This window comes from Podarcis filfolensis, assembly GCF_964270895.1.
Source record: "Podarcis filfolensis genome assembly, chromosome: 8".
Lineage (NCBI taxonomy): Eukaryota > Metazoa > Chordata > Lepidosauria > Squamata > Lacertidae > Podarcis > Podarcis filfolensis.
In genome coordinates, this window is record NC_139611.1 from 83,402,334 (window position 1) to 83,429,467 (window position 27,134).

General features: G+C 48.3%; 2 protein-coding genes across 3 annotated transcripts in view; one reads left to right on the forward strand and one right to left on the reverse strand.

Moving 5' to 3' along the window:
* Positions 1–27,134, forward strand: part of CCDC61 (coiled-coil domain containing 61) — a gene marked incomplete at its 5' end in the record, with an annotated part of 118,010 nt that overhangs the window by 80,195 nt on the left and 10,681 nt on the right. Inside the window, 7 exons of one of the 2 annotated variants that reach the window (XM_083627365.1) lie at positions 16,734–16,797; positions 19,293–19,505; positions 20,305–20,387; positions 21,600–21,760; positions 22,968–23,120; positions 24,536–24,752; positions 26,994–27,076. In XM_083627365.1, the coding sequence (XP_083483491.1) occupies positions 16,734–16,797; positions 19,293–19,505; positions 20,305–20,387; positions 21,600–21,760; positions 22,968–23,120; positions 24,536–24,752; positions 26,994–27,076 (974 nt within the window). Of the gene's footprint in view, positions 1–16,733; positions 16,798–19,292; positions 19,506–20,304; positions 20,388–21,599; positions 21,761–22,967; positions 23,121–24,535; positions 24,753–26,993; positions 27,077–27,134 lie in introns of those variants that run through there. The other variant, XM_083627366.1, reaches the window with a different exon arrangement.
* On the reverse strand, positions 4,686–9,065 carry NANOS2 (nanos C2HC-type zinc finger 2). The gene is made up of 2 exons (XM_083628278.1): positions 8,503–9,065; positions 4,686–8,414 (listed from the first exon to the last, which is right to left on the reverse strand). The coding sequence occupies exon 2, from the start codon at positions 7,256–7,258 to the stop codon at positions 6,722–6,724; it is 537 nt and encodes a 178-aa protein (XP_083484404.1). The 5' UTR covers positions 7,259–8,414; positions 8,503–9,065; the 3' UTR covers positions 4,686–6,721.

Here is a 27,134-nt window from a genome sequence, read left to right on the forward strand (position 1 = left end):
GGACAGCTGCTTGGCAGGCAGAAGGGCTGGTATATACTCGGCGTCGAGAGTGGATTTCATGCTCTTTATTCAGCTCATAGTGGTGAGGAGGAAATGGAAGTTCCCCCAGAATGTCCGCTTTATATAGATTATTTACACAATGGGCCCCACGTGATTGGCTAATTCTGGGATTCACCTGTAGGCCAATCAGGTTGCGGATTCACTTCCACCTGGAGCTGGATTGGGTGGCTCCTGTGGACCAATCAGGCTGCTGCATTCTGAATCCTATTGTTCTCGGACCAATCAGACTGCTACATTCTGGATCCTATTGTACTCGGACCAATCAGACTTCTGCATTCTGGATCCTATTGTTCTAGGACCAATCAGACTGCTGCATTCATTGTTCTAGGACCAATCAGACTGCTGCATTCTGAATCCTATTGTTCTAGGACCAATCAGACTGCTGCATTCTGAATCCTATTTTTCTCGGACCAACCAGACTGCTACATTCTGGATCCTATTGTTCTAGGACCAATCAGACTGCTGCATTCTGAATCCTATTGTTCTAGGACCAATCAGACTGCTGCATTCTGAATCCTATTGTTCTAGGACCAATCAGACCGCTGCATTCTGAATCCTATTGTTCTAGGACCAATCAGGCTGCTGCCTTTTGGATCCTATTCAACTCAGTACATAACAAGGGCACAACCCCCCTGCTTGAAATTCAGATAAGCTGCTGCCAGTACGTGTAGGCAGTACTAAGGTAGTTGGACCAATGGTCTGACTAGGTATAGAAGGCTCATAGAATCATGAAGGGCTGTTGGGTTGTTGTTTTTATTTTGATTATATTTTTTGTGGTTTTATATTCTGATTTTGTTTTGTGAACAGCCCTGAGACCTTCGGGTATAGGGCAGTATATAAATTCATTCAATCAATCAATCAATCAATCAATCACTCAATCAATCAAGGAAGGGACCCTGGGGGTCATCTAGCTCAACCCCCGGCAATGCAGGAATATGAAACCGTCTCCTTAACGGCGATCGAACCTGCAACCATGGCGGTGTTAGCACCACGCTCTATCCAACTGAGTTGTCTAATATTTATCTAGCTCCTGTGTTCGTTGTTGTGATGGCGCTAATCTCTACAGTCCCAAAAAGTGTCTTTCAGCGGCAAATGCATTTTTATTTTTAAGATTTGAAAATGGCTTTGCTTTGGCATGTAGACATGTCCTAGAGCAAGGGAACCTCAGGTCCAAGGTAAAATGTGGCCCTCTAGACTTATTTACCTGGCCCTCAATATTCGCTCCAGGTCACACCCTGTTTTCTCCTGGCTGGAACGCAGCCTTGAATTCTGATAATGCCTGGAAGGAGGTTAGAGATCGTCGGGTGTGGGCGGGTGTCAAACAGCTAACTGTACAAAGGCAAAAAAATTATATTCACTGCTCCACCCACCCTTGACTCTGACCCCGCCCACTCTTTGTATGTGGCCCCTGGAAGGCAGCCCTGAATGGAATGTGGCCCTTAAGCTGATAAATGTTCAACACGGCTGCCCTAAAGGGACTGTCCTTCTCTTCTCTGCGCTGGGCAGTTTCGCCTTCAAGGTGAAGTTGCAGTTCAGGCCTCTTCGGGAGCTGAGCTTGCTGGATCAACACATCCCCCACGTTCAACTGGCTGCAAAAGGGATTCCAGCTGTGTTTTGCAAACTCCACTGGGATAGCACTGCTAACCAGGGAGCAGCATCTGCACGGCTGTAATCCGTTTAAAAATAGCCACATGCACAAGAGGTACTTCCTTGTGGCTTGGGGCTGGGCGTCCATCATGCGCATTTTGCAATCTGCTGCAAGGAGCACTTAATGCAACTGGTGTTTTCTGCAGCGGTTGCACCAATATGTGCACGAGAGAGGTGCTTTTTTGGGGGGGGTCAGCATTCCTGGAGTTCTGCCAAGGCTCACACCCTAGAAGGCGGCCCCACTGCCAGCCTCTGAAACCCCCCCCCCCCCGGTCTTCCTCCTCTCCCTTCTTACCTCTGGGCTCCTGTAGACAACCTGCTTACTAAACATTTATCCCAATATGCTTGCAAAAAGCTTACAGGGATACTATATTGTATCCGATCCCTACTAAGCATCCCTTCTGATTTCTTCGCAGGGAGGGGTTTCCCCCCTCCCTTTATTTATTTTTAATATAAATTTCCAGAAATTCCACATATAATTCCAATACATATTTTTTTAAAAAAAATTCTTTTATATTATCAACTTCCCATCCCATTTTCCATGATGTTTTTCTTATCCACACACCCCTTGCTGCACCTGGTCTTCTCTTTTTTACATCATAATCATAACACAATAGTCCAGAGGTCAGCAAACTTTTTCAGCAGGGGGCCAGTCCACTGTCCCTCAGACCTTGTGGGGGGCCGGACTATTTTTTTTTTTGGGGGGGGATGAACAAATTCCTATGCCCCACAAATAACCCAGAGATGCATTTGAAATAAAAGGACACATTCTACTCGTGTAAAAACACCAGGTAAGCCCCACAAATAACCCAGAGATGCATTTTAAATAAAAGCACACATTCTACTCATGTAAAAACATGCTGATTCCCGGACCATCCGCGGGCCAGATTTAGAAGGCGATTGGGCCGGATCCGGCCCCTTGGCCTTAGTTTGCCTACCCATGCAATAGTCTCTCATTCTTTCTGTTGCTTATAGATCAAATCCCACTCGCGGATTCTTCCTATTATATTTCTTCAAATAATCCACAAAAGGTTCAAAAGTCTTCAAAAAAACCAACCCAGTCTCCATTACATTCTCTAATTTTAGCTGTTAGCTTTGCTGATTCGACATCGTCCATAACTTTGCTTATCCATCCTTCCTTTTGCTGGCAGGTTCCATCACGACGAGAATTCACTCATCCCTGTTTCCTTGAAGGGTCCTTTAGATGTTTTCCCTTTGGTCCTTTGCCCACACCACACTTTTCAACGTTTCCCTCTTTCCTAGCTGCTGGAAGTCGCTTCTACAGAAGTGCCTTGATTGTGCTAAGAGTGACAAAGGGCTTCAATTCAACCTAACTGTGCAAATCCTAATTCCCGGTTTGTACCTGAATCTCACCTGCCGAACACTAGTGATATGGAGCCACCTAAAGAACGTAAGATGAGCCCTGGATCATGCCCAAATCCCTTCTAATCTAGCACTCTCCTTTGCTCAAGTTGGCCAACCGGATGCCCACTTCTGTCCACCTTCTAGATCCCTTTCCTCATCTTCAGGACTTGGGTGAAGCACTGCATGCAGGCGAAGGGCCAAGCCAGCTTGGGTCTGTCTAGGATTTGAGTGTGCACCTTGTGCTCCTAGCTTGCGTTCCCCTTTTAGAGCCTGGGTTTCCAGCCTTAATTTGGGGGACGACCATTCTCTGAAGGACCTGGTTCCATTTGCTTTCTCCATTTTATCATCAAAAGTGGGCCTGAGAGGCCGGATTGTGGGGGGGGGAGCCCTTTCCACTGACCCTTGTTTCCCATCGCCCATTTCTAGAGATCAGGGCTTTCTGTTGGAGACGGTGCAAACCAGCCGTCTCCACTAAAGATACAAAATTCCTCTTTTCTGCCAGTTGCTCTGAGGGGAGGTAAAAACAGAGCAAATGGCAGCCATAACAAACTTTGCAACATGCAAAAAAGGCCTTGTTTATATTCCAGCATGGAGACTCTTGAGAGTCCCATGGACTGCAAGAAGATCAAACCTCTCCATTCTGAAGGAAATCAGCCCTGAGTGCTCACTGGAAGGACAGATCCTGAAGCTGAGGCTCCAATACTTTGGCCACCTCATGAGAAGAGAAGACTCCCTGGAAAAGACCCTGATGTTGGGAAAGATGGAGGGCACAAGGAGAAGGGACGACAGAGGACGAGATGGTGGGACAGTGTTCTTGAAGCTACCAGCATGAGTTGGACCAAACTGCGGGAGGCAGTGGAAGACAGGAGTGCCTGGCGTGCTCTGGTCCAGGGGGTCACGAAGAATCGGACACAACTAAACAACAACAACAATATTCCAGCATCCTATCACTTCTCACATCGATGAGGTGAATGGATGCTTCCAGAACAGGTGTGGGGAAACTTTGGCCCCTTCCAGGTGTTGCTGAAACTACAACGCCCATCATCCGTGCTCACGCTAGCTAGGGGCTGATGGCGGGTTGCAGTTCAATGTCTGTGGCTCAAAAGTTATCCACTCCTAGAAACTCAACCCGCCCTGTGTGAACAGAGGAAAAGTCGTGCTGGTTTAGGAGAACATCCTTTTCCCAACAGGGTTGCCATGTCCAGTGTTTCCATCCACACCGTTCCATCCTTGTTTCAGACATCGTGATGTATCGGTATACAGTCATACCTCGGGTTACAGGCGCTTCGGGTTGTGTGATTTCGGGTTGCGAACCGCGCCGAACCTGGAAGTACCGGAATGGGTTACTTCTGGGTTTCGGCACATGCGCTGAAGCTCTAAATCGCACTCTGCACATGTGCAGAAGCACCGAATCGTGACCTGCATGTGCACAGACACGGCGCTGCGGGTTGCGAACGCTGCAGGTTGCGAACGTGCTTCCCGCACGGATCACGTTCGCAACCTGAGCGTCCACTGTATCACGATGTTTAGCTAGTGATATATCATGATGCTGAAAACCAGATATGGAGGTGACAGGGAGCTTTGATGCAAAAACTGGGATGGGTGGGCTACCTGCTTCGCAAGGGTTCATCTATTATGTTCTGGGTTCTGCGTGGTATTCTTTTTAACATGAAAGGAGAGGGTTCCCATTCCTTAATCCTCCAGCTCGAGGCCACACACAGTGTTTTCCTCACTTTGATTAATCATGATCAGGACTTTGTGCATTCTACTATGTGGGGTGGTGGTGGGAAAACATCTACATCCAGGAAAAAAATGCATCTACCCCCACCCCACAGGGACGCGGGTGGCGCTGTGGGTTAAACCACAGAGCCTAGGACTTGCCGATCAGAAGGTCAGCGGTTCGAATCCCTGCGACGGGGTGAGTTCCCGTTGCTCGGTCCCTGCTCCTGCCAACCTAGCAGTTCGAAAGCACATCAAAGTGCAAGTAGATAAATAGGTACCGCTCCGGCGGGAAGGCAAATGGCGTTTCCGTGCGCTGCTCTGGTTCGCCAGAAGCAGCTTAGTCATGCTGGCCACATGACCCGGAAGCTGTACGCCGGCTCCCTCGGCCAATAAAGCGAGATGAGCGCCGCAACCCCAGAGTTGACCACGACTGGACCTAATGGTCAGGGGTCCCTTTACCTTTACCCCCACCCCACCCCCCCAAAAGAGGGGGTGAATGTGATTTGTGAATGCCAAGTGCATCTGTAATACAAAATCCCTTTCACTTAATTTTAACAGTGTCTGCAGATGCCAGGGTGCAAAATCCAGCCCTATATAGGGAGGTTTGAGAAGGAAAAAAAATTCTGTGAATTTCATGAATTCTGTGAAAGGAAAGGGAGTACACATTTTTGTTCTCCCCAACCTTAAAAAGAAGTTTCTACTCCCCGTGATGGCTTAAAAGTGTACAATTAATGCCTATTGAGATCTGAGAAGACAAAATGGAGACAAAGTAGGAGTTTTCACTGGTTAGTGGATATGAGGCATTGATGCCTTGCACGGTCCACACATGATAAGTGGAAGCATTAATTTTTTGCAGAGTTAAGGAAATATAGATCCCAGTTTTCGGAATTTACTCGGGTCGCAGAGGTTTCCAAAGCATGTTAGAACATTCAGCTGCAATTATTTAAGGATTCCCCATTTTCAACTGATGATCTTCCCCAAAAGTCTTGCTATCTAACCCAGTTAGATTCCATGTTTGTGCACAGATAATATTTTATTAACAAAATACCTAGAGATTTATGCACAGCCCTAGAGGTATTTACAAGGCAATATGCCCCATTGGCATAAGCAGAACCTACTTCCAAGTACTGTAAACTTTCCAAGTTATGGTCAGGCTGTTGTTGCCTGAACTCTTGCAGGGAACAGCTTGAAGAAATTTCAACAGTTTGATGCAAGAACAAAACTGAGAAAGGCAATGATTTGATGCAAGAACAATAAAAACTTGTTTATTAAACAGTCTCAAACGTCACCGGAACAAAACATAAACTTCTGCAATGCAAACACCACCACCCACAAGAGCAAATATAGATATAAATACTTTTCTTTTTAAAATATATATAAAAATATTTCTTTTCAAAGCATATAAACTTTTCTCACATATACAAAACACACATGATATAAGAAACAAAATGGCAACTTTTGGGATTTGTTTTAGGATTCTTGGGGGGGGGGGAATAGCTGCTTCCATCATGCAACAAGTGGCCCTGAAAAGATTTAAGACAATTGCAGACATTTAAAAAAGCAAGAAACAAAAGTGTTATAAACTCACAGATTTTGGGAAACAAACTAGGCTGATTTCCGTTCTTCAAACCTAAAAGCAGGGTGTATTTTCATGATATCCCGTATGTGTCCCAATGTCTTTTTAAAAAGATCACTTGTTGCAGCATCCGTCATCTTCCTGGCGTAGAAAGCAAATAATACAAAACAAATGTCTTGATTTAAATGTATTTTGAAAGGGGAGGTTGGGTAGGGGCAAACGAAGCTGGCCTTTTGGAGTTGCCGGTATCAAAAATGTTGCCTGGCGATGTGTTCTGTCTTATCTCTGGTTCTTAGTTACAGTAGTTGTGGGTTGGTGGTTCTTCGTTCCTGGGCAGGGAGGTCCCTCGCTTCATCTCTTCACCTTGCGCCCGGCCGAGTTGCGTCCGCACTTGCGATACAGCGACTGCTTCTCCTGGTTGAGCGGGCAATATTTGAGGGTGTGGGCCTTGCCGGCTGTGGCGCCGCAGAGCGGGCAGGTGTAGTTGCGAAGGATGGGGCAGGCCACCACCCCGTCGGCCCGTTTCAGCGGGTGGGAAGTGTAGACGTTCTTGGACTCTCCGTTGTGCTTGCAAAAGTTGCAGATCATCCCCTTGGCGGCTTGTTGGGGGGTCTGCGACGCCTCGCCGTTCGCTCCACCCTCCGAGCCGCTGCTCCCGCTGCTGATGGCCCACTGAGCCAGGACCCCCAAGGGGTCTTCAAGGGGTCCCAAGGGCACATCACTGCAGTCAAGGGGGTCCCAGACCGGAAAACCACCCTGCCCCTTCTTCCGGTCCTCAATGATCTCCATGATGACCTTCGACAGGTTGAGATAGTCTTTAAACCTGTCAAAATACTGGCCCCCGGTCAAGGCAGGGGGATAAGAGGGAATCGAGAAGGATGAAAGCATGGCCAGCGCTACACATGCACAACTCTCTTAAGTGATGTGGAACTGACACCCAAAATGCTGTTTAGACAATGTTAATATTGGGGAGGTGGAGTTTGCAATTTAAAGGGCCAGGGGTATGAAAATATTCATCCCCACCTCCCCACACGTCCCCACCATGTCCTGAATTTAACCTTTATACGTCTAGACATGCAAGGTTTTCTGCAAAGAACTCATGACTTGACCAAGCACACACACACAGAGAGAAAGAGAGAGAGAGAGAGAACTGCCCTATGTTTTAGGCACAAAATTCACCTCAAAACATCCAGAGCTGGTTCTGCAAGCACAACTGAAAGCTCCTTTTGTGCCATGGGGCACCCTAGACTCAGCCGCATTCCCCTCTCGGATAAAAGACCGGTTTTAGGGAAACCAAGTGGCGCTTCTTGCAGAAAGACACTGGACTTTGGAAACTTTCCTGCAAAACAAGGGAATTGGTAAAGAAAAAGGAAGAAAAAAGGGAAAGGGAACGCCAAGAGGGTGAAAGCTCTCCAGGATGCTTAGGGGGTTATTCAAAACTATAATAATAGAAGCAGAGCTAGGATATATACTAGAAGCTTACTACAAGGGAAAGAAGATGTTGACATGGTTAACTAGCAAGAGTCAAAGAAGCTACAAGAAGCAACAAGGCTTCCTTCAGAAAACGGAAGACTTACTGAAATTAGGACAAATAGGAACCTAAAAATCTGGCCAAAGAAATGTTAGCAGACCGTAAAGGGCGTGAAAAATAAAAACAATCGAGGGACACATCGTTAAAATGTTAACACCAACATGTTCAAAAGTCTTTAAATGCCTCAGAAGTAGGGAAACAGCTTGACTGTTAGGATGACAGGAGACTTCAAGGTGTGCTAAAGGAGGAGAAGGAGATTGCAGAAAAGGAGGATCCTTTGCCTTTTGTCTTTTGGCAGAAAACGTAGACGAGATCCCTGTGCCCAAACTGACTTTTCAAAGAGGGGACTCTGAAGAACGAGGCAAATACTGCTGGCAAGAGATGAAATTCTAGGCCGCAATTACAAATTAAAAAGGGAACAAAGGACCAGGTCAAGGCTGTATCCCGCCCCCTCCAATTCGTCAAAGAAATCAAATGCCAAATTGCTGGCGTACAAAAATATGTAAACCTGTCCTAAGACTGACCTCTGATCCAGAGGACTAGAAAGTGACCATGGGGGGAGAAGGATCCAGGGAGATCCAGTTAGCCGAAGGTGCATTACGTTTGTAAACGGGTGGAAAGCGTTATGAAGAATAAGATCACCAAGCATATGGAAGAAAACGAAGAATTTGCTGGAGAAGAATCAGCGTGGCTTCTGCAAAGGCGAGTCCTGTCTCACTAACCTTTTGAACGCTAGGACGTGGGTGGCACTGTGGGTTAAACCACAGAGCCTAGGACTTGCCGATCAGAAGGTTGGCGGTTCGAATCCCCATGACGGGGTGAGCTCCCGTTGCTCAGTCCCTGCTCCTGTCAACCTAGCAATTCAAAATCACACCAGTGCAAGTAGATAAATAGGTACCACTCCGGCGGGAAGGTAAACGGCGTTTCCGTGCGCTGCTCTGGTTTGCCAGAAGCAGCTTAGTCATGCTGGCCACATGACCCGGAACTGTACGCCGGCTCCCTCGGCCAATAAAGCGAGATGAGCGCTGCAACCCCAGAGTTGGTCACGACTGGACCTAATGGTCAGGGGTCCCTTTACCTTTAGCTTTAAGGGGAGCTGGCTTCAGGCACCAGGCCGCTGGCAGACCAATTCTGTGTTACATCTGCAAACGTGACGTGAACGCTGGCAACATCAACCCCACCGCGTGGGAATCTTTTGCAGACAACCACAGTGCCTGGAGACAGACAGACAGATTGTGAACCCATAGCAGTGAGCAGGAGGAATGACCGCTGGGAGAAGCGCAGAGAGTCGAAACGCCATGGGGCATCTTCAGCAGCACAAACAGATGCCTTCTTCTGCCCCAGCTGCAACGAAACATGTCTCTCCTGTATCAGTCTCAACAGCCCCACAGCAGGTGCTGCAGCCTTCCAGCGGTTTGACCTCAATCCCAAAGGCGCACTCCTCTATTTCCTCCCCGAGACAGACGGACGGCAGCGACAACTCCCACCGGTGCTAGCTAGTTTCTAAATCAGCCTATCTCAACCTGTGGGTCCCCAGATGTTGTTGAACTACAACTCCCATCACCCCTAGCTAAAAAGGCAAGAGCTCAGGGACGATGGGAGTTGTAGTCCAACAACATCTGGGGACCCACAGGTTGAGAACCGCTGTTCTAAATGGACACGGGTGGCGCTGTGGGTTAAACCACAGAGCCTAGGACTTGCCAATCAGAAGGTCGGCGGTTCGAATCCCCATGACAGGGTGAGCTCCCGTTGCTCGGTCCCTGCTCCTGCCAACCTAGCAGTTCGAAAGCACGTCAAAGCGCAAGTAGATAACTAGGCAGGAAAGTAAACGGCGTTTCCATGCGCTGCTCTGGTTCGCCAGAAGCGGCTTAGTCATGCTGGCCACATGACCCAGAAGCTGTACGCCAGCTCCCTCGGCCAATAAAGCGAGACGAGCGCCGCAACCCCAGAGTCGGCCACGACTGGACCTCATGGTCAGGGGTCCCTTTACCTTTACCTTTACAACCTGAACATAGGGTGGAGGGGCTGACAGCATTAACACCCCAAGAGGTCCTTTTTCCCTGCCCTGAAACAGACATCAACCATTGCTCCAACTCTCCCGCTTGCCACCCATTTTGCATCTAGCACGGAGGTCCCTGATCCTTTGTTGTCTTAATGGCACATCACTCCCGGCAACTGCCCCAACACCAGAGGCCAGGCTGGCTTCATTAGCAATTAACACTTTTAATTGGCTTTTAACACTTGCTGAGTACAGAGGCTGGGAATGTCTGCAGCACAGCTTAGCACGCCAAACCTTGATTAAATTCCAACACTTGCAGGATCCAGGTGTCTGGCACCCACAAACTAACTACATCCATTACAGTAAGCCCACAATTTGCATGCATTTAACTTGCCTGCATTCAGCTTTAGGTGCTTGGCAATTTTTAAAATATTAAAAAGATTAAAGGGGAAGAAATACTTTGGCAATCCCACCCACCGTTGAACTCAGTGCATTTTGACTATGTGTGATTTTGGAACCATCCCTAGACTGTAACCCCCATGTATGTTTACCTACTGTATAAAAATCAATGGGGTTGCACCCATACTCGAAATATTATGTACAGTTCTGGGTTGGCACATGCCAATAAGAATACTGCAGAACCGGGAAAGGTGTGCTGTGGAAGAAAAGTGGCTGGAGGCACTTCCCCCCAAGGAAAAGTTGCCGCATTTCAGGCGTTTTGATGAGCTATGCAGAACTGAACAAATTGACATATACCGTATTTTTTGCTCTACAAGACTCACTTTTCCCCTCCTAAAAAGTAAGGGGAAATGTGTGTGCGTCTTATGGAGCGAATGCAGGCTGCGCAGCTATCCCAGAAGCCAGAACAGCAAGAGGGATTGCTGCTTTCACTGCGCAGCGATCCCTCTTGCTGTTCTGGCTTCTGAGATTCAGGGGAAAAAAATTCTTGTTTTCCTCCTCCAAAAACTAGGTGCGTCTTGTGGTCTGGTGCGTCTTATAGAGCGAAAAATATGGTAAACTGCGGGACAAGGACAACTGTGACTTTAAGGTAGAATGGGAGCTTTTTACAAATTATTTAAAAAGACAACAAAATGAACTGGACTCCTTGGCAGGTTATGAATAAACATACACAAATTTATTGGTTGATAACATCATAGATAGATAAGGTAAAGATATATATAATTTTATAACATGCAGAGAATAATATGTACAGAGAAATCAGAGAGAGGAGCTGAGGGAAGTCCTAGGGGGGAGAGGGGATGGAGGAGTCGAAGGGGGGAAACTATGTTTGTGATTATACGGTGAAATATACTCAGAGTCGAGAGTGGATTTCATGCTCTTTATTCAGCTCATAGTGGTGAGGAGGAAATGGAAGTTTCCCCAAAGTATCTGCTTTATATACATAATTTACACAATGGGCTGCACGTGATTGGCTAATTCCAGAATTCTCCTGTAGGCCAATCAGGTTGTGGATTCACTTCTATCTGGAGCATGATTGGGTGGTTCCTGCCAACCAATCATACTGCTGCATTGTTCTAGGACTAATCAGACTGCTGCATTCTGAATCTTATTGTTCTAGGACCAATCATACTGCTGCATTCTGAATCCTATTGTTCTAGGACCAATCAGACTGCTGCTTTTTGGATCCTATTCAACTCAGTACATAACATACGGTTTGACAATTTGTTATGTTGAAATTGGTTAATAAAAACGTTTTTTTAATAAAAAAGAGAAAGTGGCGGGAGGAAGCCCGATAGGAATTTATAAGACAATATATAGCAGGGTGGAAAAGTTTTCCTCCCCTCCTTATAACACTAGGGGGACGTCCAGCAAAGATTCGGGACAGATAAACAAAAGTCCTTCGTCATAGCTAATCTGTGGAACTGCCTCCCACAGGAGGCAGTCACTGCCACCAAGTTGGAAGGCTGTTGAAAGAGGTCTGGAGAAATCCGCTATCAAAGGCTACTAGCCACAGGGCTCGGCTCTGCCTCCAGAGTCAGAGGCAGCGTCGCTTCTGAGTCCCAATGGCTGGAAGCTGCAAGAGGGGAGAGGTCTCTTGTGCTCAGATCCTGCTTGAGGGTTTCCTATGGTGGCTGCACACTAGTTGTTGCTGTTGCTGTTGTTGTTTAGTCGTTTAGTCGTGTCCGACTCTTCGTGAACCCATGGACCAAAGCACGCCAGGCACTCCTGTCTTCCACTGCCTCCCGCAGCTTGGTCAGACTCATGCTGGTAGCTTTGAGAATACTGTCCAACCATCTCATCCTCTGTCGTCCCCTTCTCCTTGTGCCCTCCATCTTTCCCAACATCAGGGTCTTTTCCAGGGAGTCTTCTCTTCTCATGAGGTGGCCAAAGTATTGGAGCCTCAGCTTCAGGATCTGTCCTTCCAGTGAGCACTCAGGGCTGATTTCCTTAAGAATGGAGAGGTTTGTTCTTCTTGCAGTCCATGGGACTCTCAAGAGTCTCCTCCAGCACCAGAATTCAAAAGCATCCATTCTTCGGCGATCAGCCTTCTTTATGGTCCAGCTCTCACTTCCATCCATCGCTACTGGGAAAACAATAGCTTTAACTATACAGACCTTTGTTGGCAAGGTGATGTCTCTGCTTTTTAAGATGCTGCCTAGGTTTGTCATTGCTTTTCTCCCAAGAAGCAGGCGTCTTTTAATTTCATGGCTGCTGTCACCATCTGCAGTGATCATGGAGCCCAAGAAAGTAAAATCTCTCACTGCCTCCATTTCTTCCCCTTCTATTTGCCAGGAGGTGATGGGACCAGTGGCCATGATCTTTGTTTTTTTGATGTTGAGCTTCAGACCATATTTTGCACTCTCCTCTTTCACCCTCAATAAAAGGTTCTTTAATTCCTCCTCACTTTCTGCCGTCAAGGTTGTGTCATCTGCATATCTGAGGTTGTTGATATTTCTTCCGGCAATCTTAATTCCGGCATGGGAAATACCGGTTGCTTGTGGTTCAGGACCAGAAGCGGGTTATGGCGCTTGCAAGCTACCCATGGAGGCAATGCTGGTCCCCCTTTGGCCCTGATCCAGCAGCCCAATTCTTCCAGATGTTCATCTGTCAAACACTGAGCCTGGCAGAAGAGTGGTTGCCTACTGCACCATCCGTTGAAAGCCCCTGTCTTCCCTTCCTAATCCTCTCTCTCTTTCTCTTTTGCATTTAATTATATTTCTCGATACTTGTCGAAAGATATACAAAAGTTCATACCCAATACAAAGTATCCTTTTTTCATGTAATACACTGAAATAAAAGGGATGTCTAATCTGGAAGGGAATTTGTCTATAATCCTTTTAAAGCCGTCTAGGAAGTTGCAGGCCTGTTGCACGCCACTGAAATCCCCGAGCGGTCTGAGATTCCAGGGGTGATGGACCTTGAGGCGCTCCAGGTGTTGCTGAACTACAACTCCCAACAGCCCCTGCAATAAAAGGACCATGACTAGGAACGGACTCGGGTGAAATCGACACATACCGTATTGACCCGAATATAAGCCGCACTCCCCCCACCCCCCAATTTGGGCCGTGAAAAGTTAAAGTATGGCTTATATTCACAGCCTTCCCCGGAAGCAGCGTGGGGCAGCGGTGTGTTGCTTGCCCGCCACTCCCAAGCCTCCCCCAGTTGCCTTAGGAAGGGGGAAGGGGGGGGGAGGCCGCCGGCAAAGCGGCGAGGCTCCGCCCCGCTCCGAGAGCAGCCAAGCAGCATGCGGCAATGATGCGCAGCCTCCTCACACGCCTTCCCTGGCGCCGGCTTCGGGAGGTTGCGCTGGGAATGCCAGCGGGCCACACCCACAAGCAAGCCTTGAATTTTATTTTTATTTTTTAAAAATTTTTTATTTATAAAATTTTCAAATTTAACAATTAAAAAAAAAACATTCCATTTGAATTATACATCCAATTCTAATCTTTCCACTTTCAGACTTCCTTCAGTCTATCTGGAAATTTTCATGTTTTCACAGTTATTCACATTCCTTGCATCTATATTGTTTTGTGTTTTTTTTAACCAAATTAATCTTAACAATTATTATAAAACAATGTTTCTTTCCATTATTATCACAGAGCTTCTTGAAAACCTACAAACGTTAATTGACCTTCACAAATATTCTTAATATACTCTGTAAATTTATTCCAGTCCTCGGTAAATCTCTGGTCTCGCCGGTTCCGAATTCTCCCCGTTAGCTTGTCTAATTCTGCGTATTCCATCAACTTCATTCTCCATTCTTCTTTCGTCGGGATTTCTTCCTGTTTCCATTTTTGTGCCACCAAAATTCTTGCCGCTGTTACTGCATATAAAAACAGCTTCTCATCCTTCTTTTTTAGGTCATTTATTAGTGCAAGCCTTGAATTTTAAAGGCGCAGCTTATTTGCAGGTGTGTCTTATATTCGGGCCAATACGGTATAAGCTGTGAAAATCCTTCTTTTAAAAAATGCTTTTTTTAAAAAAATACATTGAATTTGCCATTAGCTCACCAGCGCCATGTAGTGTCACATTTGTATAATGCACTTAAAACGTTATATTTGCAGCTGTATAGCTGAGTCCATGGATGGCTTTAAATTAGGGTTAAGACAAACTCACAGAGGATATGACCAGCTATGCTCTATCTCAGGGTCAGCAAACTTTTTCAGCAGGGGGCTGGTCCACGGTCCCTCAGACCTTGGGGGGGGGACGGATTGTATTTTTTGGGGGGGGGGGTGAACGAATTCCTATGCCCCACAAATAACCCAGAGATGCATTTTAAATAAAAGGGCGCATTCTACTCATGCAAATACATGCTGATTCCCGGACTGTCTGTGGGCCGGATTGAGAAGGCGATTGGGCCGGATCCAGCCCCCGGACCTTAGGTTGCCTACCCCTGCTCTATCTCCACTGTCAGACCGCAACAGACCTCCAAGTGTCCCTATTTTCCATTTACAGAAGCCGCCCCAGTTTCTGATTTGATCCCAGAATGTCCTGCTTTTCCTTGTTGTTCTTTAGTCATTTAGTCGTGTCCGACTCTTCGTGACCCCCTGGACCAGAGCACGCCAGGCACTCCTGTCTTCCACTGCCTCCCGCAGTTTGGTCAAACTCATGCTGGTAGCTTCGAGAACACTGTCCCACCATCTCATCCTCTGTCGTCCCCTTCTCCTTGTGCCCTCCATCTTTCCCAGCATCAGGGTCTTTTCCAGGGAGTCTTCTCTTCTCGTGAGGTGGCCAAAGTCTTGGAGCCTCAGCTTCAGGATCTGTCCTTCCAGTGAGCACTCAGGGCTGATTTCCTTCAGAATGGAGAGGTCTGATCTTCTTGCAGTCCATGGGACTCTCAAGAGTCTCCTCCAGCACCAGAATTCAAAAGCATCAATTCTTCGGCGATCAGCCTTCTTTATGGTCCAGCTCTTACTTCCATCCATCACTACTGGGAAAACCATAGCTTTTACTATACGGACCTTTGTTGGCAAGGTGATGTCTCTACTTTTTAAGATGCTGTCTAGGTTTGTCATTGCTTTTCTTCCAAGAAGCAGGCGTCTTTTAATTTCCTGGCTGCTGTCACCATCTGCAGTGATCATGGAGCCCAAGAAAGTAAAATCTCTCACTGCCTCCATTTCTTCCCCTTCTATTTGCCAGGAGGTGATGGGACCAGTGGCCATTATCTTCGTTTTCTTGATGTTGAGCTTCAGACCATATTTTGCACTCTCCTCTTTCCCCCTCAATAAAAAGTTCTTTAATTCCTCCTCACTTTCTGCCATCAAGGTTGTGTCATCTGCATATCTGAGGCTTTTCCTTGGGACGTCCCAATTATTTATTATATTATTATTATTATTATTATTATTATTATTATTAACCTTTGTTTACTGCCCTAGACCCTCAGGGTGGTTCACAACACTACATTGCAATATAATTTGTTCGTTTTGGACTTTGCTTCAGGGAAAAAATTACTTGGCAAAAATAGATCCTTGGCTGAACGGCTGAATGGGGCTGTTTTGCAGCTGTATATTGGGCCTTCATCTCATGTGTTTATAATTAGCAATTGCACCCATCTCTTCTCTCAGCCTCGCTGGACATATAGAAAATATACCTACTTTTCAGTCACGTCATGCCTTTTCAAGTCCTTCCTGACTTTGCTATTGTTGTTCAATGGCGCTTAAAAAAATAGTGATTCATTAATTAATTAATGTAATATAAGGCATACCTGATATAATGATCACTTTCGGTCTCTATTTTCATCCTACCTGGTTTGACTGTTCTTTCTTAGTTTTACTTTACATCACTTTCATTAAAAACCCAATAAAAGTTATTGCAAAGAAAGAAAAATCGCTTCGGCCTTCATAGGTGCGCGAGGTGTTGCTTTCACTTTCTGTTCCTGTACACGTGCAGAACCCTTCCCACCGTCTGCTCTCACCTGCCCTGCATCTCTCGCGATCCCAGCTGGATCCCTATCGGACCAGATCGATCAGCCACTATAAGAACAACGCGCTCAACAGCCACTAGGGGGCAATAGAGCAGCGCGTTTCCGCGCCCGCCCAGCCATAGGACGACGTTCGGTGCCTTGAGGAGTGACAAGCCGAGGCGCCAATAGGCGGGCGCAGCTCTGGGCGGGGTTCTTGCTTGATGTCCGAGGTCCCTTGGACCAATAAGCGCCGCCGAGTCGAGCTTCCCGTCTCGGATTGGGTGCTCCACGCCCCCTCCCCCGCCCACACACTCAAGGAGAGGGAGGGAGCCGAGGGGAGGGGCTTGTAGTGTTAGGGGCGGAGCCACCGCTCTGACTGACGGCGAGCGTGGCTTCTGAGGGAGCCCAGGGAGGTGAGTGACGTCGCCACGAGCCAATGGCGGTGCGGGAGCGGTTGAGCGGGCGGCCAATGGAAGAGCGGCGAGGAGGCGGCTTTCGCTGGAGACGGCAGTTGAGGTGGGGGCGGCGCGCAGGTAAGTTGGCTTTTGGGGGGGCTCCGTCCCCTATTTAAACCCCCGAACCCACCTCATTCCTGCCTCCCTCAAAACAGTAACCCCTTCCCCCGTCTCCTAGTAGCCGCCTCCCCCCTATTCATGCTAATTAACCCCAGGCAATTAGCGCTAATTAACGCCCCCCGCAATTAAGACCATACGAAGAAAACTCCTGCCTCAGAGTCCAAGCAGGAGCCCCTCCTAGTCATAATAACCGCCTCCCCCCCCCCATTAATGCTAATTAAGCATAGGCAATTAAGACTAATTAATACTAATTAACGCCCCCTATTAAGGAGGTGAGAAGACCATAGCAGTCAACGTTTCCCTTTTCTTAAGGGAAATTCCCTTATTCCGAATAGGATTCCTCGCAAGAAAAAGGAAAAGTTGGCAGCTATGCCTCAGACCCCAAACAATAGCCCCTCCCACCATTAATGCTAATTGTTGCTAATTAATGCCCATTAAAACCTTAAGAATCCTGATTCGGACCCCAAACAGTAGCCCTGCCCACAGTTAATGCTAATTAACGCCGTCTCACAATTAATGCTGATTTTTGCTAATTAACGCCCATTAAAACCTTAAGAATCCTGATTCGGACCCCCAAACAGTAGCCCTGCCCACAGTTAATGCTAATTAACGCCCTCCCACAATTAATGCTAATTTTTGCTAATTAACGCCCATTAAAACCTTAAGAATCCTGATTCGGATCCCCAAACAGTAGCCCTGCCCACAGTTAATGCTAATTAACGCCCTCCCACAATTAATGCTAATTTTTGCTAATTAACGCCCATTAAAACCTTAAGAATCCTGATTCGGACCCCCAAACAGTAGCCCTGCCCACAGTTAATGCTAATTAACGCCCTCCCACAATTAATGCTAATTTTTGCTAATTAACACCCATTAAAACCTTAAGAATCCTGATTCGGATCCCCAAACAGTAGCCCTGCCCACAGTTAATGCTAATTAACGCCCTCCCTATTAAGACCATAGGAAGGCTGCTTTCTCAGACTCCAGTCACTCCCAATATTGCCTCCTGCCATTAATGCCAAGCATCTCCTGCCCTTAAGAGTAATTATCACCTCCTTGTCACTACTAAATGCTAATTGAAGTCCCCACCCCGAGTTAAAAATATATGGATAGCCTGGCTGGGTCAGGCGAAAGGCCGGTCAAGTCCAGCTTCCTGCTATCAGAGGGGCCACCCAGGCCTCGGACATGGGGAACCTGCAAGGATAAATTGACGCTAATTAATCCACCATTATGCTTATTATCACAGTTTCCCTATCCCTGTTGCAGATCCTCTGGGTGGAGCATTTCAGTCCGTTGCTGCCATTATTTAGATTTGCATCCCATTTCCCCTCCCACTTGTCTCTCCTTATTTTTCTATGTTTTCCCAGTCTCACTGAATCCAACACTGTCCCTCCATCAGTCTGGTCAGTCGTGGCCACACTGGGCCATGAGACAAATTCAGGAAAATGGCACTAAGTGACTCTCGGACACTATGGGGGAGACAAAAAAATTACCGTATTTTTCGCCCTATGGGACGCACCGCCCCATAGGACGCACCAAGTTTTTTGGGGGGAAAATAAAGGAAGAAAAAAATATTTTCCCCCCAGGCGCTTGTGGGGCCGGCAGCGGGGAGAAGCGCTCTTCTCCCCGCAGCCCACCTTCAGATCAGGTCCGGGGACAGCAGGAAGACGCGCTGCGCCTCCCAGCTGTCCCCGGAGCTTGCGGGGCAGGCAGCGGGGAGAAGCGCTCTTCTCCCCGCCGCCCGCCTTCAGATCAGGTCCGGGGACAGCGGGAAGACGCGCTGCACCTCCCAGCTGTCCCCGGAGCTTGCGGGGCAGGCAGCGGGGAGAAGCGCTCTTCTCCCTGCTGCCCGCCTTCAGATCAGGTCCGGGGACAGCGGGAAGACGCGCTGCGCCTCCCAGCTGTCCCCGGAGCTTGCGGGGCAGGCAGCGGGGAGAAGCACTCTTCTCCCCGCCGCCCGCCTTCAGATCAGGTCCGGGGACAGCGGGAAGATGCGCTGCGCCTCCCCACTGTCTCCGGAGCTTGCGGAGCTGTCTCCAAACCACTTCGGGAGACAGCGGGATGGTGGCGTTCCGCCTCCCTCTGTTCCCCGACCTTGTGGGGCTGGCGCTGGGGCTCTCCTGAAGCCTGGAGAGCGAGAGGGGTCGGTGTGCACCGACCCCTCTCGCTCTCCAGGCTTCAGCGAAAGCTTGCATTCGCCCCATAGGACGCACACACACATTTCCCCTTCATTTTTGGAGGGGAAAAAGTGCGTCCTATAGGGCGAAAAATACGGTAACAGTTCTCAGTTACTGGCCATTCTCTCCTGGCAGAAACATCTTTCTTAATTCTGAACCTGTAGGGTGGGAGAAACCATCGTCCAAGGGACATCTGATGCGTGTGTCTGTGTGTGATTTTGTGATTGCTTCACACCCTGCTGATAAACTTCCCTGCTCTTGTTTCCCCCCACATAGACAATTACGCGTGGAAGGCTGCTGTTCAAGGCTGCGAGGCGGGCAGAGAGATTGCTGGTCGCAACATGGCCAAGCTGCACGGGCTGCAAGCGGACTATGTTTTCCGGGGCGTTGAGCACATCGTCCGGATGTCGGTGGACGGGAACCTTCTGGAAGTCGAAGTGGAGGACCGGCTCACCACGGACCAGTGGCGGGGGGAGTTTGATGCTGCTTGTGAGTAATGAATCTGACACTGAGGAAGCTGTGCTGATGTGAACAGCTTAGGAGAGGGAAGAGCTGTGAAATGCCCAGCTACACTGTGCTGCTAGATGGGAAACCAAACACCGCCTTTCTCTGCTTTGACTATCTGGCATGTGCAGAGATGAGCCAGCTGCCCTCTGCAATTGCCCTTCTGGCTCTGCTTTGTCCCTGCCTCTGCTGGGCACATGAAGTCCCGTGTCTTTAATAATAATAATAATAATAATAATAATAATAATAATAATTATTATTATTTTATTTATACCCCGCCCTTCCCGGTTCAAAAACCGGGCTCAGGACGGCTAACAACAAATTTAAAACACTTTAAAACACTTAATTATAAAAGCAGCATAAAATACAATATAAAAACATGAATAACAATAAAATTCAAAAATCAATTAGATTATCCCCAGGGCTAGATGGCTGAATTGGTCGTACTTGGGCCAGCGAGGAGGCCAGGGGAGAATTAGCTGTGGGCTCTCAGAGCGTGTGATCTTCATAAAAGGGGAGGGGGAAGGAAGGGAAGGGAAATAAAAGATCAGGCAGAATTCAAATTAAACGCCAGGCGGAATAGCTCTGTCTTACAGGCCCGACGGAAGGAGGTTAAATCCTGAAGGGCCCTAGTCTCATGGGACAGAGCATTCCACCAGGTCTTTTCAAACGATAAAATACTGGTTACATTTTCCTCTTGTTCTCAAATTCCCAAGTTAAGCCATTACATGCTCCCTATTACATGCCAAAATCAGCATCCCTCATGTTTTCCCTTTTCTTCCAGTCATTGAAGACCTCACTCACAAGACTGGGAATTTCAAGCAGTTTGGGATCTTCTGCAGCATGCTAGAGTCGGCCCTTTCCCAGGTGAGGCTCAGTTTGGCTTTGGGGCTGCCACAGAAAAGTCTATGGAAATGTGACTCGGGCAGAGTTCATCAGGCTTCTTGAGCGCTGCCGCTTTCCTAAGCTTCCTCTCCCTTTGGTCCCTTCACCCCTGCCACCAGCCATCCATTCCGCAGGTGGGCACCTGGGAGATTTCTTCGTCTATAGTCCTCTCCTGGGTGTGAACACGGCAGATAAAAGCCTCAATCTTTAAAAAACAAACAAACAAACAAACAGAAATAGACATTAGTATGAGGTAGGTAGCCGTGTTGGTCTGCCGTAGTCAATACAAAATAAAATAATAAATAAAAAAATACCTTCCAGTAGCACGGTAAAGGTAAAGGGACCCCTGACCATTAGGTTCAGTCGTGACCAACTCTGGGGTTTCGGCACTCATCTCGCTTTACTGGCCGAGGGAGCCGGCGTACAGCTTCCAGGTCATGTGGCCAGCAGGACTAAGCTGCTTCTGGCGAAGCGGAGCAGCGCACGGAAACGCCGTTTACCTTCCCTCCAGAGTGGTACCTAGTTATCTACTTGCACTTTGACGTGCTTTCGACCTGCTAGGTTGGCAGGAGCAGGGACCGAGCAATGGGAGCTCACCCCGTTGTGGGGATTCAAACTGCCGACCTCATGATTGGCGAGTCTTAGGCTCTGTGGTTTAACCCACAGCGCCACCCGCGTCCCTTAGTAGCACGTTAGAGACTAACTAAGTTAGTTATTGGTATGAGCTTTCATGTGCATGCGCATTTCTTCAGATGTGAAGAAGCGTACACAAAAGCTCATACCAATAACTAACTTAGTTGGTCTCTAACGTGCTACTGGAAGGTATTTTATTCATTTTGTTTTGTTTCGACACATTAATAAGTAAACAATGGGGGGGGACCCCAATCTAATGTGGCTGGTGCTGATGAGAGTTGTAGTCTGAAACATCTGGCAGGCACCGGGTTTGAGAAGGGACCTCCAGAATGCCAGGCCTCCTTTATATGTTTCATCTTTCCCCCCCTGCTTTGACAACTTGCACTGTTTCTACAACATGCCCTGTCAGTTTCCTGCATCTTAAATCCTGCCACCGTGATCCCCTTTCTGTCTTGAATTCCTGTCCTTCCCTAGTCCGAGAGTCTCTTCTTCCAGGATAAGGACTGGCTGTGTAAAAGGGTCCTTGGTGTGTTGCTGATTGTGTGGGCTTTTCCCCTACAGAGCAGTGAGTCGGTCACTCTGGACCTCCTCACTTACACAGACCTGGAGTCATTGAGGAACAGGAAGATTGGAGTGGGTCCCCGGCACACGGCGGCTGCCAAAAACTCCCCGCTGAGCTCCAAGCGCTACCTCATCTTGATCTACTCGGTGGAATTTGACAGGTGAAAGGGGAATCCCCGACTGCATGACCAACAGGGAGCCTTGGGTGACAAGGGGGCTTGGGGAAATGGAGGGCAGCTCATTTGTAGCTAAACATTCACCCAAAGGCCCCATAGCCAGCCACAGATTTATTGCAGGTGCGATGGGGACAGGTGAACCTGGCCTTTCTGGAAGACCCAAGTATCTCGTAAGAGCTGTGAGGCTGCCAGAGAGACTGCATAACCTTATAGCTTGGAGGGAAGCGGCTAATGAAACCAGTCCTTCCCTTTGCTGTGTGGGAGGAAGGAGGAGGTGGTAGACCAGGGTGCTTTCCACGCCTCCTTTTTTGCTTCGAAAACAGCAAACAACGAGGCAGGAGCAAAGGGCCTTCCTCCCTCTTAGCCCAGGACTGTCCAGGGAGCTGCCCCCCTTTTCCCAAAGCAAGAAGAGAGGGGAAGATCAAGGACCACAGCAGGCTTTGCCAAGCTGGGGCCTTCCAGACGCTTTGGACTACACCCAACTGGGGCTGATGGGAATTGTAGTTCGAAGTGGCTGATCTGCAGGGATATGCAGAGGAATAAGCATTCAATATTGGTAGCAGTTGGGACGCGGGTGGCGCTGTGGGTTAAACCACAGAGCCTAGGACTTGCCGATCAGAAGGTCGGCGGTTCGAATCCCCGCAATGGCGTGAGCTCCCATTGCTCGGTCCCTGCTCCTGCCAACCTAGCAGTTCGAAAACACGTCAAAGTGCAAGTAGATAAATAGGTACTGCTCTGGCGGGAAGGTAAACGGTGTTTCCGTGCGCTGCTCTGGTTCTCCAGAAGCGGCTTAGTCCTGCTGGCCACATGACCCGGAAGCTGTACGCCGGCTCCCTTGGCCAATAAAGCGAGATGAGCGCCGCAACCCCAGAGTCGGCCACGACTGGACCTAACGGTCAGGGGTCCCTTTACCTTTACCTTATTGGTAGCAGTTACCAGGAAGAAAGTTCTTGCCTTTCCCTTTTTGTGGGCTGGTTTGGGCTGTTTCTTCTGGACAGGGAGGCAGGAAGCACCAAGGGTTGCTAGCCAGTCCCCTTTTGGGAGGGAGCCTCTGCCCTCCTAGTCAAACAGAGTGTCTGCCTGGCCTGTTAAGCACCAGAACCAACCAACCCCTTGACATTTGCTCCTGTCTGCGGCGAGGTGCAGTGCCGGGGGTCGTGACTTGTGGCTGCGCTTCCTTGTTTCTCGGCAGGATCCATTACCCACTCCCCCTCCCTTACATGGGCAAGCCGGATCCTGTCGTGCTGCAGAAGGTGATCCGGGAGCTCAAGGAGGAGTTGGCCCTGCTGAAGGCAAAGCCAGGCAAGGATTTCAGAGATGCTGAGATCCGCCGGCTTCGTGACGAGTGAGTGGGGAAGGCAGGGAGGGGGTAACCTGAGCCATATCAGGCAGCTGCTCTCTGCAGGAGACATCAATGCGGCCTTCTGAATTTGCTGTTCCGGCATTTAGGAACCAGGATATCTGTGGCACCAGGAAATAGGTGTTTGAAGTGCTTCTTGGAACTGCTGGGTTCTTTCCCAGGTACCAGGGAGAGTGGAAGGTGTTCGGGGTTTTGTGGGGAGGGAGAGATACTCAAGGCACAGCTGTCAACATTTCATAAATGCTTCTTTGGAGTCAGTTTTCCTCCTCAAAGCATTGTTCTGATCTGACTGATCCCTACTGATTTAAAATGCAACCCTTAAATCTACCACGTTGATCTGTTGCTTCCCTATAAAAACGTTCACGGCAGCTTACATAGAGCAAACAATCCAAATTAAGTCTAAATTCCTCGGCCCGAAAATCCAAACAAGGTCAAGTATTGAAGTGGCAGTGAAGCAAACTCTGCACCATCTCATGGGTTTAAGAGGGAGGCTTGCCGTGCAAGGAAATGGTGCAACAGGTCTGCCCTATTACCAGGAACCAGCAGGAGTCAGGAGAACTGTGACAGTTGTATTTATTTATGAACAGCAGATCAGCACTTCAGCATAACAGCTAAGACTTGCTAGACAGGCAAAGCTAAGCTTCCCATTCATCCGTAGAGGGAACCACACCCAGCGAGAGGAGCTTTTATTACAGTTCTGGCATGTCTTTTAAGGAGACAGGCCCGACATTTTACAATATCAGTCTGGAAATGCAATGCAGCAGGAGACTGGAAGTGCAGCTGCTCTCTCCTTGAAGAGATGATGATGATTAATTCAATTTATATACCGCCCTTTATCAGAAGATCTCAGGGTGGTGTACAACATTAAAAACACATTACAGAACATCAATAATAAAAAGTATACTGACAGATGCAAAATAGTCATCATAATAACAATCCTCTGCCCCACACTTTCACAGGCTATAGATTATTTAACAGCCATAGGCCTGGGGAAAAAGGAGTGTTTTTTTGCCGGACGTCTAAAGACAAAAGTGGCTTTGCAAACCCACCTTTTAGCACTTAAGCAACCTTTTCCAAACCTCAGGGGCAGGAAAGCTCAGCTCTCAAGCCTTGCACGGAAGAGATTCTCTCTCGGCTGCGGCTGATGTGGTGTAGTGGTTAAGAGCGGCAGTCTCGTAATCTGGTGAACCGGGTTCGATTCCCGCTCCTTCACATGCAGCTGCTGGGTGACCTTGGGCCAGTCACGCTTCTCTGAAGTCTCTCAGCCCCACTCACCTCACAGAGTGTTTGTTGTGGGGGAGGAAGGGAAAGGAGAATGTTAGCCACTTTGAGACTCCTTCGGGTAGTGATAAAGCGGGATATCGAATCCAAACTCTTCTTCCCGACGCTCCCTTTTTCAGGCTGCAGCACACCTTGGAGGAGAAACAGTCAGTGGAGACAGTCTTGCTGGGCCTTCAGGAGGAGCTGAAGCTCACCAACAAGAGCAGCGCCTTCAAGGAGGTCAAGATCCTCAAGAAGGTCGTGCAGAGCCTCGAGGAGGAGCTGACCAAGGAGAGAGCGAAGCACCAGCGGATCGCTAACAAGCGCCTGCAGGAGAGCCGGCAGCTTGCCGACGAGGTGGGCTGGGTCTTAATAATAATATTAATAATATTTTTTATTTATACCCCGCCCTCCCCAGCCAAGGCCGGGCTCAGGGCGGCTAGCAAGCAATAATAAAAACAAGTTGAACGATTACAACTTAGAAACAAAATTAAAATACAACATTAAAATATTGAAACATTAAAATATTAAAATGTAGCCTCATCGCAGGAGGAGAAAGGAAAAGAAAAAAGAAAGAGGGGGAGGGAATCAAATTGGCTCCAAGCCAAAGGCCAGGCGGAACAACTCTGTCTTACAGGCCCTGCGGAAAGAAATCAGATCCTGCAGGGCCCTGGTCTCATGAGGCAGAGCGTTCCACCAGGCCGGAGCCAGAGTTGAATAGGCCCTGGCTCTGGTTGAGGCTAATCTGACTTCCTTAGGGCCTGGGACCACTAGGGTGTTGCTATTTATGGACCTTGAGGCTCTCCGTGGGGCATACCAGGAGAGGCGGTCCCGTAGGTATGAGGGTCCTAGGCTGTGAAGGGCTTTAAAGGTCAAAACCAGCACCTTAAATCTGACCCTGTACTCCACCGGGAGCCAGTGCAGCTGGAAAAGCACTGGGTGAATATGCTCCCATGGCAGAGACCCTGTGAGGAGCCTCGCTGCAGCATTCTGTACCCGCTGGAGTTTCTGGGACAGCTTCAAGGGCAGCCCCACGTAGAGCGAATTACAGTAGTCAAGCCTGGAGGTGACCGTCACATGGATCACTGTGGCCAGGTCGGGGCGGTGAAGGTAAAGGACCAACTTACAGGATCCTCGTTCCACTGGACGGGTTGGGGAGAGGGCTGCTGAAAGGACAAAGACCTCAGGGCAGAAGCGTCCGAGCTCAGTTCTGCTACTGAAAACAAATCCTTAGGCGTGGAATGTGCTCAGAGGCACCTCCTGGTCTTTTATTCCCACTGCGTCATTTCCACTTCATTTTGGGGGTCCGAGGTAGAAAAATGCCAGAGATCGAATAAGCCTGGAATCTGCCCACCCTTGGCGGAAAGGGCAAGGCTTCTCTCTGCCCTCCGACAAGAGCTGTGGGGCTGGTGGGTGGGGGGGTCATGGTGAGGAGAGAGGGAGGGACAGCCAGCCTTCCTCCAAGACTAGGGACCTCCAGAAACGCCAGCTCCTTCATTTCATTCACTCTTAATTTGCATACCGCCTTTCTATATTACTCTATGCAAGGCGGTTTATGACAAAACATGCAACAAAGATCACACACCTTAGAACATCGGTAGGCAAACTAAGGCCTGGGGGCCGGATCTGGCCCAATCGGCTTCTAAATTCAGCCCGCGGACGGTCCAGGAGTCAGCGTGTTTTTACATGAGCAGAATGTGTCCTTTTACTTAAAATGCATCTCTGGGTTATTTGTGGGGCATAGGAATTCGTTCATTCCACCACCACCACCCCAAAAAAAAAATAGTCCGGCCCCCCACAAGGTCTGAGGGACAGTGGAACTGCTGAAAAAAATTGCTGACCCCTGCCTTAAAATAATCAAATTCAATACAGTGGTACCTCGGGTTACAAACTTAATTCATTCCACAGGTCCGTTCTTAACCTGAGGCGTGCTTTCACTAATGGGGCCTCCCGTTGCCACTGTGCCACCGGCACACAATTTCTGTTCTCATCCTGGGGCAAAATTCTCAACCTGAGGTACTACTTCCGAGTTAGTGGAGTTTGTAACCCGAAGTGTTTGTAACCTGAGCTGCCACTATTCAGCAAAGTCATAATAAAAACATAACTTTAAGCAACTTGCAGCAAGTAAGGTAATATTCAATAATCCATTGGAACGCAATAGTACACAATGGCATTACTGTCAAATTATCAGTAAATAATAATTAAACAGAAATTCACTCTTAGCAGTTACAGTGGTTTCTCGGTTTTCGAACGCGCCTCAAAAGTCAAACAGGAAACATGGCTTCTGTTTTGAGGCTTCCACTTTCAGTTTTCAGACATTTTAGAACTCAGAACAGATTTCCGGAACAGATTATATTCGAAAACCGAGGTACCACTGTACAATAAATCATTGCTAAACTATAATTGACAAAAATAGCAAGTACAATGCATAAAATGCCCCACCACATTAAAAAAAAAACCATGTTAAAGGACCACATTCTGCAAATATCCACCCTGGACTCCTAGGTACCGACTCTGCTTTAATATTACCCCCCCCCCCAATTATTCAGCCTGAGCCTTAACACAAGGCCCCAAAAGAGATCTTTCTGCCCACTGCAGCTGGCGGAGATGAAAGCGACAGAACGGAGCCTCCGGATTCGCGTGAAGAACCTGACCAACGAGCTGGCCCTGTACAAGAAAGGGTGAGCGTTCCTGACCCTTCAGCCACTCTGCTTTGCTGTCAAAGGCAGCGCTTTCTAT

Bases quoted from the DNA above. Each gene is read 5' to 3' on its own strand.
- NANOS2 (XM_083628278.1), bottom strand. From the start codon at position 7,258: ATGCTTTCATCCTTCTCGATTCCCTCTTATCCCCCTGCCTTGACCGGG.